Source organism: Orycteropus afer, unplaced genomic scaffold (genome assembly GCF_000298275.1).
Source record: "Orycteropus afer afer isolate SDZICR_OR568_19922 unplaced genomic scaffold, OryAfe1.0 scaffold00018, whole genome shotgun sequence".
NCBI lineage: Eukaryota > Metazoa > Chordata > Mammalia > Tubulidentata > Orycteropodidae > Orycteropus > Orycteropus afer.
This window is the reverse complement of record NW_006921605.1, coordinates 17,074,374-17,086,667: the sequence shown is the minus strand read 5'-3', so window position 1 is coordinate 17,086,667 and position 12,294 is coordinate 17,074,374. Positions and strand designations below refer to the sequence as shown.

General features: G+C 39.1%; 1 protein-coding gene across 1 annotated transcript in view; it reads left to right on the top strand.

The window, feature by feature from the left end:
* The window catches only part of HELZ (helicase with zinc finger), a 199,686-nt gene that overhangs the window by 80,867 nt on the left and 106,525 nt on the right, over window positions 1-12,294 (top strand). The window contains exons 15-18 of the mRNA XM_042783553.1: window positions 2,570-2,748; window positions 6,163-6,281; window positions 7,434-7,579; window positions 9,787-9,934. Coding sequence (XP_042639487.1) covers window positions 2,570-2,748; window positions 6,163-6,281; window positions 7,434-7,579; window positions 9,787-9,934 — 592 coding nt within the window. The remainder of the gene's footprint in view (window positions 1-2,569; window positions 2,749-6,162; window positions 6,282-7,433; window positions 7,580-9,786; window positions 9,935-12,294) is intronic.

Genomic DNA, 12,294 nt, shown 5'->3' with positions numbered 1-12,294 from the left:
TTCCTGCATCGTTTAATATTTTGCCCATAGACTCTTTTAATATTGCAGCTCAAGGCTTGAATTTTTCCTTCAGTTCCTTCAGCTTGAGAAATACCAAGTCTGTTCTTCCTTTTTTGTTTTCTGACGACTGGTCTTTGCACATTTCATCATAATATTTTACTTTGTTTTCTGGAGTTGCCATTTGAAATATGTTCAGCTCTTTTACTTCATCGTTTCCTCCATTCATTTTAGGTACTCTACATTCAAGAACAAGTTTCAGCATCTCTTCGGACATACATTTTGATCTTTTTTTCCTGTCGTTTTAGTGATCTTTTGCTTTCTTTGTGTATGATGTCCTCCTATAACTCATCTGGTATTTGGTCATGATTCGGTGTGTCAAATCTGTTCTTGAAATGGTCTCTAAATTCCGGTGGGATATACTCAAGTTTGGACTTTCGCTCTCATGGACTTGTTTTCATTTTCTTTGGCTTCAGCGTGTACTTGCCTGTGAACAAATGATGTCTGTTCCACAGTTGGCTGCTGCCCTTGTTCTGGCTGAGGATACTGAGCTTCTCTGTCATCTCTTCCCATAGATGTAGTTGACTGGGTTCCTGTGTGTTCCATCCAGCTAGGTCTACATGTATAATTATTGTTTATGTTGAAAAAAACTATTTCCATGAAGAAGTTGTTGGTACTGCCAAATTCTATCATGCGATCACTAGCATCATTTCTATCAGCAAGGCCATATTTTCCAGCTACTAATCTTTCTTTGCTTCTATATCATACCAGTGTATATCAATACATGCATATCAATGTATTTTGATTGCATGTTTGATAAATTTCAGACTACAGAAGTTGGTAAAAATCTTTCCTTTCTTCATCTTTGGCATTAGTGGTTTGTGCATAATTTGTATAATAATTGTATTAACTGGTCTTTCTTGTAAGCTTTTGAATATTATCCTATTGCTGACAGCATTGTACTTCCAAATAGATCTTGAAATGTTCTTTCTGATAATGAATAAGATCCCATTCCTTTTTAATTTGTCATTCTTGGCATAGTAGACCATGATTGCCTGATTTAAAATGGCCAGTACCAGTCTACTTCAGTTCATTAATGCCTAGGATATCAATCTTTATGCATTCCATTTCATTTTTCGTAAGTTCCAATTTTCCTACCTTCATACTTTGTACATTCCATGTTCTAATTATTAATGGATATTGGCAGCTTTTTCTTCTCATTTTGAGTCTTGCCACATCAGCAAATGAATATTCCAGAAGCTTTATTTCATCCATGCCATTAAGGTCAACTCTACTTTGAGGAGGCAGCTCTTCCCCAGTTGCATCTTGAATGCCTTGCAACCTGAGGGCCTCCTCTTTTGCCACTGTGTCAGACTGTGTTCCACTGCTGTTCGGAAGGGTTTCGCTGGCCAGTTTTTTAGATGTAGATCCGGAGGTCCTTTTTCCCAGCTGGTCTTGGAAACTCCACTGAAACCTGTCTACCGTGCATGACCCTGCTGGTATTTGAAATAGCGGTGGCATAGCTTCCAGCGTTGTGGAAACATAGACGCCACCACAGTATGACAAACTGACAGACGAGTGATGGGCATCATGTTGATAGGTTGAAATTAGCCATGGTAATAGTTTCCGCACCATAGACATCAGCAAACACTACAAATCAGGGTTACCCTTAACTCTTCCTGGCACACTTTTGTCCCTACCTCTTTTCTCTACCACCTCCATCTGTTCTGCCCAGAGAAACCAAAGTGGTCTTTTAATAACATGAGTCATGTCATTTGGCTTCCTTGTTCAAACTCTCTGATGGCTTTCCGTTAAACTGAGAGTAAGTCCAGAGCCTTCATAACTCTAGCCCTATGTGATCTGCCCTGTGCTGGCACCTAGTAGGTACCCAGTACTTTGTTACATGGGTGGGTAAATGGATGAATGGTCATTTCTGTACTATCTTGGTGACCTCCTGCATGAGGCCTGTTAGTAATTTCATTTTGCAAATAATGGAAAAGATACCCTTTCTTTTTAAGTTCTCTGATTGACAGACATGTAACTTTGTGTTTGCATTTCCAAAATCTCAGACAGAGGTCTGTTTAAAAATAGGCTTGAGTATGTATTCTAAAGTAAAATGCCAATAAGTTTTGAATTTCTGTTGCAAGTACGTAATTCACTATTTTTTCATTAGCATAAGTAATTAAAATATGAATTTAGTGTATTTTGAAAGAATATTTTAGAAAAGTAATTCCAGATAGAAATTTTTTGAATGTAAAAAAATATAGTGCTTATGAAACTTATGTTTGTGTGTCATTCTATTACAAGATTATTCTGAACACTCATAAATACTTAGATACTTATTTTGTGGTAGTGCATATGTTTTTTGTTTGAATGTTTGTTTTGGCATAGATCATAGTAAATATAGGGCCAGTTGTATGTTAAATCCTAATGTAGTAAACTGTTGATGGTTATCAGATTTATTTATTTCCAGGTACTGTCCTTGTAAAATAACAGTTTCCATAGTATGATAATCAGATACTGTTAAGATGTTAATGAATGTAAACAGGAAATATCTTCTTTTGCTTTATAGGGTATATTTCCGAAATCGCTGGGTAAAGACTGTCCACCCAGTTGTGCATCAGTACTGTTTGATCTCAAGTGCACATTCCACCTTTCAGATGCCACAGAAAGAAGATATTCTTAAACATCGAGTAGTGGTTGTTACGTTGAATACTTCCCAGTACCTCTGTCAGTTGGACCTTGAACCTGGTATGCTGTCTCAGAACACTGTTATGGCATCTCACCAGTTTAGGGGTTGTACGTTCAGTTCAGACCAGGGGTTGGCACACTTATCGTCAATGGTTGAAATCTGGCTCGCTAACTGTACTTATAAAATATTATTGGAACACAGACTTTTCCATTTGTTCGCTAATTTATCATGTCTGGCTGCTGCTTTTGTGCAGCTGACTTGAGTAGTTGTAACAGAGATCAAGTGTTCCACAAAAACCTAACGTATATACAATTTAGCCATATGCAGAAAAGTTTGCTCACCCTAGTTTACACATTTTAGTGACTGCTTTTTATTTCTTCCCTAATTGGTCGGGTAGTATTTATTTACTGTTGATCATGTGAGAGATTAAAATTTGGGTGGTACTGCTGTTTTCTATTATTTCTTGTGCTTTTGCATTATATAATTATGTAATTGTTGTGTTGTTGTTGTGTGCTGTTGAGTCGGCACCAACTCATAGCGACTCCTCGGGTTCCTGAGGCAGTATGACTATGGAAGTAGATTGCTCAACTTTCCTTCCGAGGAGTGGCTGGTGAGTTTGAACTGCCACCCTTCTGGTTAGCAGTCAAGTGCCTTAGGCACTATGTTACCAGAGCTCCTAATTATATAATTATAATTATGTAATTATATAAACGTAGAGGTTATTGTATTTAAGTGAAGGCACTATGTAAAATCAAACATATCCTACAAAGGACAGATAAGATGACAAGAAGGTGCTCTGATCCTATGGCAGAACTTAACCATCGGAAAGCGGTCATCACTTTCAAGTCGTTGCTTTGGAAGAGTATTCATTTATCACTGCCATATCATAATGGTTGTCATTGCTCAGCACTGTTTTGCTCTCTCTCCTTTTAGAATTGCTTTCAGAGCCAGTGACAAATTCTTTTGAACATATGAGTCCCTGGAAGTTAGAGACTATTCTCTTCACCTTGTATTTCTGGCACCTGGCCTAGGGTGTAGACACCTGGAGGCCCTTGATAAACTTCTGTTTATCTTAAATGAATGAATGGTGGCCACACTTTGCTTTTTGAGGGTAGATTTAATTTTAGAAAAGCTTCAGAATCTTTCTGAGCCATGTCTGGTGAGTCAGGTAGTTATCGAGCAACAGAATACCATCAGGGCTAAAGAGAGAATGTGGTGCACCTTTTGTGTAAGGAGGCCGCCTTGAACATGTGGCTCAGCTGGCTTGTGAGGGCAGTTCTGGAAGCAGAGTTTCTGAGCTGTTTCTGACAGAAGCAGCATCCCTTGAAGTGAACTCTTTTTCCTCCCAAGTGACTTCTTTGAACGGGATAACACTTTTTTGAAATGTAAATTTTAGTATGTTCATTTAAAAACCACTATCATTATTTTATTATTATCGTCTGCATTTTTGCCACATAAAGACCCTTGCCTCCTAAAGAGTGGAGTTGTGTTGTCGTTGCTTTTGTGTGCCATCAAGTCTGACCTGACTCAGAGCAACCCCTCCTTGGGTTTCCAAGGCAGTATCATTACAGAAGTAGATTGCCCCATCTTCCTTCCGAGGAGTGGCTGGTGGGTTTGAACCGCCAGCTTCTAGTTGTGTAAGAAAGAGTAAAAAATTACTTTGAATGGCAAGAGGGTACTATAATAATAACTCACTGTAAGTTGACTCTGTGCTTTATTCTGGTTGTTTTAAATACTTAGTTCATTTCATTGCCCTATCAGCCCTGTGGAGGATTATTTTATAAATCAGAAAGCCGAGAATTAGGCTGACTCAATTTGATTAATTCAAGCGACCTCTGCTCTAGCTTAAGCAACACCCATAACAATGTCATGATTTATGCCGTTCCTGATGCAAGCCTAGGGCTATTTAATTAATGCTATCTATTGTCATTACTGGATTGATTCACTAGTTTTGGTTTTTTCTAATTTGATCCTATGCTTATGTAGTTGTCTTCCTTAATTAGTCTTGTGGGGACAATAGTGCAGTTGCTCTTCAATGAGGAGAAGCGTGCACGTGTTTCTATCAGGCTTGAGCCACTGTTGGTAAATAGGCAACAGCTGTTAACAAGTTCATTGCTACTTGTGCTGTCAGCTGTAGCCGTCTACTTGAATAATGATCATGATGATGATTTCTGTAAGATTTAAAAGTTCCCAACCAGAAACAAGTTGTATTAGAAAATTGTATAAACAAATTATTTGGAACTTGTTGATATGAATAGCAATAGAGGTTAAATTCCAGGGTCAGTACACAGAAGGCTGAATAATCTGTAATACCACTGGGCTCCAGGGAACTCGTCCTCGTACAGCTTTCCATTCTGTTGAGAAACTACTTTTGTGTCCTATGTTGTGCTAGTAAGAGAGCCCTTTTCTTGCTCCCCCAGTGAGTTGTCGGTACGGGGCCCTTCTCCACGGTGAGACAGCAGGAAGAATTTTGCCTCTTCTTCCTCTGCCAAAGGGTCTTTCTTCCCTTCTGCACACTTTGTCCGCATCGTAGTAGAGCAGCTCTCTGCCCTAATTGTGAGTGGCAGCAGCAGCCAGGATGTGGGATGCCTCCCATTGTAGGAGTTTGCACCTGGGGACATTTGATAATGCACATTTATGACATTTGTCATGAGCCACTGTTTTTGCAGAATAACGATTTTTCAACCAGGGTAGGTGAGGCTTAAACAAAAAATACATTCTTTTTAGTAAAATAAGTATGTTGTTGTTGTTGTTATGTGCCGTCCAGTCGACCCCGACTCATAGCCACCCCTCCTTGGGTTTCCGAGGCAGTATCACTACGGAAGTAGGATTGCCCAACTTTCCTTCCGAAGAGTGGCTGGTGGGTTTGAACCGCCAGCCTTCTGGTTAGCAGTCAAGTGCTTTAGCCACTATGCTACCAGAGCTCCCAAAATAAGTATATACAATTCAATTATGAATTTGTTAATAGGTACTCTTTGTTTTTAGTGCAAGTTAGTTTTTTTTTTTTTTAGAAACTTGTCTGAAATAACATTTTTATATACATGATAATTTCTCTACATTAAATTATGAGCATCAACTTCTTTATCTTAAAGTTTAATATGCATCTTTGGGATAGAGTTATTTATCAACTATTACTGGTTTTTTTTAGTGTTTCACCAAATAAATATTGAAAGGATTTAGAGGCTGTCAATGTTTCGTGGCCAGCCTCTCTCTCTGTACTTTTTAGTCTTTTCTGTATGTACTCATTCAGCTGTTAGTCTTTGCACCCTTAGCATCAGATGCCATTCACAATCTTTTATTGAGTGAAGTAGTTGTTTTTTAACCTCTATTTTTAAAATACTGATTTAAATCATAAGATGTCTAAATTGAATATTGGTATTAAACTCTTAAATTTCTTAACAGAAAAGAAACAATTACTCCTATCTTAGTTGCTGCTGGAATAAGCTTTATTGTGTTTATACTGTACTTTTTAGGGTTCTTTACACACATTCTATTAGATGAAGCTGCACAGGCTATGGAATGTGAAACTATTATGCCTCTAGCATTAGCAACTTCCAACACTAGGATTGTCCTGGCTGGAGACCACATGCAGGTAAGTGCCCCTGAAACATCATATGCAAAGTAAGTTTTAAATATATTTTTGTATTTATAGTTCTCTTTCTTAGAACATTCTATGAAATTGTACCAGGCATTGGAATTGGAGAATTTTAAGTGTGTTTGTGCTGTTAGTGGACAACATGGGGATTCCTGAAGGAGAATTACTGTTCTGCAGCCCTTTGTCCCCCTCTCTTTAGACAGACGGTTTGGAATAAATGAACGTTTATTATTGTTATAATTTTTGTGCTTATTAACGTGAACCTTAGTTCTCTATAGTATTACTATGTGATTCTTACTTTTCTTTATGAAATAAAATTTAAATTACTCATTCTATAATGCCCCATCTCATATCTCTAACATTTCTTTTCCTGAAGGTTTAGTTTTTCACTGTCATCAGAAACAAAGTACTTAATAAAAGATAAAAGTCAAAATCCCAAATAACATGTCTGATTTTATGTGTTTGAATACCTACATATGAGAGAGAGAAATTGGAATTTTCTATCAACATCAAATCCATTGTACAAAGCTGTAGTTGGGGGTTCTTGCTCCCTACCCCCACTTGATTAGATTAGACCTGTCTGGTGTTGTATGCTTGTAAAATATCCATGAAAGAGTTGAATTAGAGAAACACGTTTTGTTTCTTTACCTAAAGCAATTTAATTTTCTTCTTTAATAGTAAAAGGCATAACCCAGATTGGCTTTTCATACTTTATGAGATAAAGAAGGTATTTTGCTAATTAATTTTTTTTTTTTTTTTTTAGTAATGGGTTGTATGTCTTGCCATCTTACCATTTTAAATAGTCGATCAATTTTAGTCATATAACTGATTTGACTTCCCTTCATTTCCACCAATAATGCAATGAGTTGTATCTCTAAAATTACAGCATCAGTAATTATTATGTTGAGGACTCTTTATTAACCTCTATGTAGAAATTCTCAGTTAGTGGTGGTATACTGTAATGAAAAAGTCAGAAATTGTAGCCTAGTTCTTTATAGCAGTAAAATTGTTTGTAGAAAATATTTTAATTCTCAGCATATTGAGGTTTAGTACATTAGAGGTTTCAGCTTGCTGAATTTTTTATAAGTAGGTTACAAAATACTGTTTGTATATTTAGTTAAACTTTCTCTGTGTGTTTGTCTGTTACAGCTCAGTCCTTTTGTTTACAGCGAGTTTGCCAGGGAGAGAAACCTTCATGTTTCATTACTTGATCGACTCTATGAGCATTACCCTGCTGAGTTTCCCTGTAGGATCCTCCTGTGTGAAAACTACCGCTCCCACGAAGCTATCATCAAGTAGGTGTGAGCGGTCCCCTCTGTGTCATGGTTCCAGTGGTCTGATGAGACAGAACCCAGAATGGGAGTGTTACTAGGGACGGATTATTCCCAACAGAATGACATGGTGTCACTTAGGTTGTTGTTAGGTGCCATCGAGTTGGTTCCAACTCATAGTGACCCCCAAGTACAACAGAACCAGTGTTTCACTGCTGTTCGTAAGGTTTTCACTGGCCAGCTTTTTCAGAAGCGTATGGTCCTGTGCTTCCTCCCAATCTGTCTTAGTCTGGAAGCTCCACTGGAACCTGTCTACCACGGATGACCCTGCTAGTATTGGAAATACTCATGGCATAGTCTGCAGCCTCACAGCAACACACAAGCCACCACAGTGCAGCAAATTAACAGATGAATGGTGTCCCTACTGTGGCAAATGATGTTTAATTTTATGTTTTTAAAAGAGTACTTCAAAAGTCAGAGCTGTAGTTTTTCACAAAATGGGGAAAATAAAAATTTAAGTTATCCTAGTCTTACTGATAAAGATCAAAGACTACAGTGTGGACTACACCTCAGCATAACAAAAAAACAAACACTGGACCAGTAAGCAGCATCATGATAAATGGAGGAAAGATTGAAATTGGCAGGAATTTCATTTTACTCGGATCCACAATGAGCACCCATGGAAGCAGCAGCCAGGAAATCGGGCATCATATCGCACCAGGCACGTCTACTGCAAAAGACCTCTTTTAAAAAGTGTTAAGGACCAAAGGTGTCACTTTGAAGACTCAGGTGCACCTAATCCAAGCATTCAAGCATTTAAAATTGCCTCATATGCATGTGAAAGCTGTATAGTGAATAAGGGGGACCAAAGAAGAGCTGATGCCTTTGATTGTGGTGTTGGTGAAGAATACTGAAAATACCATGGACTGCCTGAAGAATCAACAAATCTGTCCCGGAGGAAGTACAGCCAGAATGCTCCTTGGAAGTGAGAATGGCCATACTTTGTTGCATTTACTTTGGACATGTTGTCAGAAGGGACTATTCCCTGGAGAGAGAGATCATGCTTGGTGAGGTAGTGGAAAAGCGAAAGCCCTCAACAAGATGGATTGACACAGTGGCTGCAGTGATGGGCTCAAGTATAGCATGGATTGTGAGGATCGTGCACGATTTGGCAGCGTTTTGTTCTGTTGTCCATGGGGTTGCTATGAGTTGGAGCTGACACTATAGCACCTAACAAAACAGTCATATTTTTCTGTGACTTAATGCACAATCTATGTGAGAAACCAAATACTGTAATAAATATATTGACAAATCACAGAATGGCTTGCTTTTGGTCTCTGTGTTATACAAAGAATCTGCTTTAAAAGGAAGGGAGGAAGGAAAGAAGGAAAACTTTGACAGTAATAAAGTTACTAAAGGTTTCTATTAAATACAGCATACCTCTGTAAAAGTGAACATGGCACACGAATAAGCTCAGTGCACGGACACAAACTGCACGCTCCCGAGTAACCACAGAAATCACAGTCCCAGCATTTTGGAAAGGCCCTTGTGCTCCTGACCAGTCACAAGCCCCCACCAGGACCTTAGCTTTTTTAAAGTTCAGTATAATTTACCAATATTCGTTGTGCCAGTCATGTGCAAACCATTTTTAGGTTTTTCTGAAAGCAATTGGATAGATACAAAAATAAATTTGGTTTTAACTTTGGCTTTCATCAATATCTCAAAATGTGATCCCCCTTTTTTTGTTGACATTTATTGCTGCAGTCAAGTACTAGATTCTGTCTTCATCAGCAAAATATATTCATTTACTAGCACTGCCAGACAGTTGAAGACTTGAATTTCCTTCAGTTGCATGCATTGCTTCACCGTTTACCTGGGATTTATATGTATATGATGTACACAAATAAAAGTAGGTAGTAACCAAGAACATACACACCTACACTAGCATAGCAAGGTTTTCATCTGGTGAACTGTCACTGTTTGCATGTCTGGTTCCATACCTTACTAAAATCAATCCATTTAGCAATGCTGTATCAAGTGCCTGCTCTGTTGATACGCTGTGGATATTTTTGGTGAAGATCTTGGTATTGTAAATATTAGATATTTGGATTAAAATTAATCATGGACATGAAGCAACATTATTGGAATTGACTACTTTGTTTTTTTCGGTGACTGAAACTTGTTTTGATGATAGAGTACTATTCTTTTTTTTTTTTGGTCTTTTTCTACAGTTACACTTCGGAGCTTTTCTATGAAGGCAAACTGATGGCCAGTGGAAAACAACCAGCACACAAGGATTTCTACCCACTAACTTTCTTCACAGCACGAGGGGAAGATGTACAAGAAAAAAACAGCACAGCTTTTTATAATAATGCAGAGGTACCTTAGTTCCTTTTGCAAACTTACCTGATTTTACAGGGAGACAGCCAAGTCTTATGGAGCATTTATTTACAATTTTAGGTTAACATTTTATTGTGTGTTGACTTTATTTACATGAAAATAGTATGTAAAGTTTATTCTTCCTTGTATAACATTGATCTTCTAAGATGAATCTCCTACAAGAAACAAAAACTTTGACTTTTTATGTTACATAAAACGCAAAATACTTGACTTTATTTAAAAGAAAAACTAACATCATTCTTAAATAATTTGTTATTGTTACCCATCTAAATTAAACTCTAGTTAAATTTTATGGTGCATACTCAAATGCAGTATCATTTGAAATGAGTAAGTCTTGAATTGAAGACTCTTGTACTCCAAAGAGATCACACAGACTTAGATGACAACGTTGCTTTCCTGTTAATGGGCTACAAATGTGGTTCTCCTTGTAGTTTCTAATTTTTTTTAAATTCAGAGAGAATGTGGGTCGTCTGATGGCTTAGATGAGGCAGAAAGCCAAAACAGATGACATCTTTAGAGAGTAGCAGACCTGACACTTGGGGTTAGGGTTCTAGCCTTCCCAGGGAGTAGAGTTCTGGAATCAGGAAACCCAGAAGGCTGGGGCCTGGGTAGTCATTGGGGAAATGACTCTCTATCTCTGATCTTCACTTCTCTTTATTTTTGGGTCCCATGCTGCTTGAACAGTTTCTCTTAGAAAGATCAGCATGAGGCTGGTCCCCATGAGGCGGAGGCTGAAGATGTCCCAAATGCCCAAACTACCATGCCACTCTATCATTTCAGACATTAACTCCTCCTCCTCCCAGTAATTTCACAGTCTTAGGGTTCTGTATTTTGCTGTAATGCTTCACAGAACTCATAGACACCCAAGTGTTCGTCTCACGTAGTAGTGGTGGAGGCTGGCAGGCTGGCGAGTCCCGGGTCCGTGAGTAGGTCTGGCGGATCCTCCCAACTCTTGGGGTTTGATGAACCTCGATCAGCAGATCAGATGATGGCTGCTGTTCCAAATCCAGGGGTGAGATGAGGATGATACAAGACACAAAACCAGAGCAAGAGGAGAGCGAATCTTCCCAGGAGATTCGTAGGTATATCCTCAGGGAAGCTAATGGTGGTGATTTGAATTATACCCTCCAGCAAGTCAGGACTCAAGATACATTCCACCTGTGTTGCCCCAACAGCATTAACCTCAATCCCATCACAGAGTCGATTGCCAGTTATTACAGGGAATGACTACTACCAGCTGCCCAGCCAAGTTGATACCTGAACTTAACTACCACACCACCCCAAATAGGCATGGATAATGGGATTTACAAAACATCACAGAATGGAGGACAATGGCTAGAAGGGCCAGGTCAAGCAATTCACTGCATTGCACCCCCTGGCTCTTCTAGCCATTAGCCCTTTCATAGTTGAAAGATAACTTGCCCCTCCCAATCATATTACCGGTCCCAAGGTCATTAACAATTAGTCTTTCAGCAAGGCAAAGAGTCCTAAGTTTGAGATTATTCAGATAACAGCCATTCAAGTCTGCTGTATTTGTCCATCTGATCCAAAAATTTTCTCATTATCATCCTTATAGTATCTGATAATATTTAATTGAGTTGATATCATTCCCTTGTTCTGAGCCTATCTTTAGGTATCAGCACAATGTTGGATTTCCCCCGCTGCATAACCCATTTATTCATTCCTTTACCTTCAGCTATTATTTCTCCTTCCTTCCATTCATCATTTATTTTTATCCAGACTTTCCCACCTTGGGAGGGGACCTCAAATTCAGCTATTGTGCCTATCCATATTGCTGGTAGCAAAATCAGTCTAGCAAGTGCTTCCCCCTCAGTCCATTCCCATTCATGCTGGGTATGGTTACACAGATACAAAACCAGTGGACTATCTTGACCACTGGGCAGGATGGTGGTATTCACTGTCAACCCTAGTTTGGCCAGATGAGGAGAAGGTACAATCCATCCCATAAGGCTCTTGGGAATTCTGGCATACAGGTTCAGAGATACAGACAGTTTCTTGCTTAGGGATCACCCCAGCCTCTGGCACCTGCAGCTGCATCCCAGGTCCAGGGACCATAGCTTCTGGCAGGAGGAAAGCAATGTTAGGTGATGCGGGGAAAAACTGTACAGTGGCACCAGCATTCTCCCCCACCCCTTCTTCATTAGATTCCCCCAGAAAAGTGTAGGAATCTGTCGAGTGGTGATCCTCCCTTTGCCCCCCTCATGTTGAGTGTGAGCACACATTCATGAAGGCGTGTGAGCCAGCCCTTTAGGCCTTTACCTCCCCCAGTTTTAGACAACAAATGTTTCAATTGCCCATTCCAGTTCTCTATCAAACCA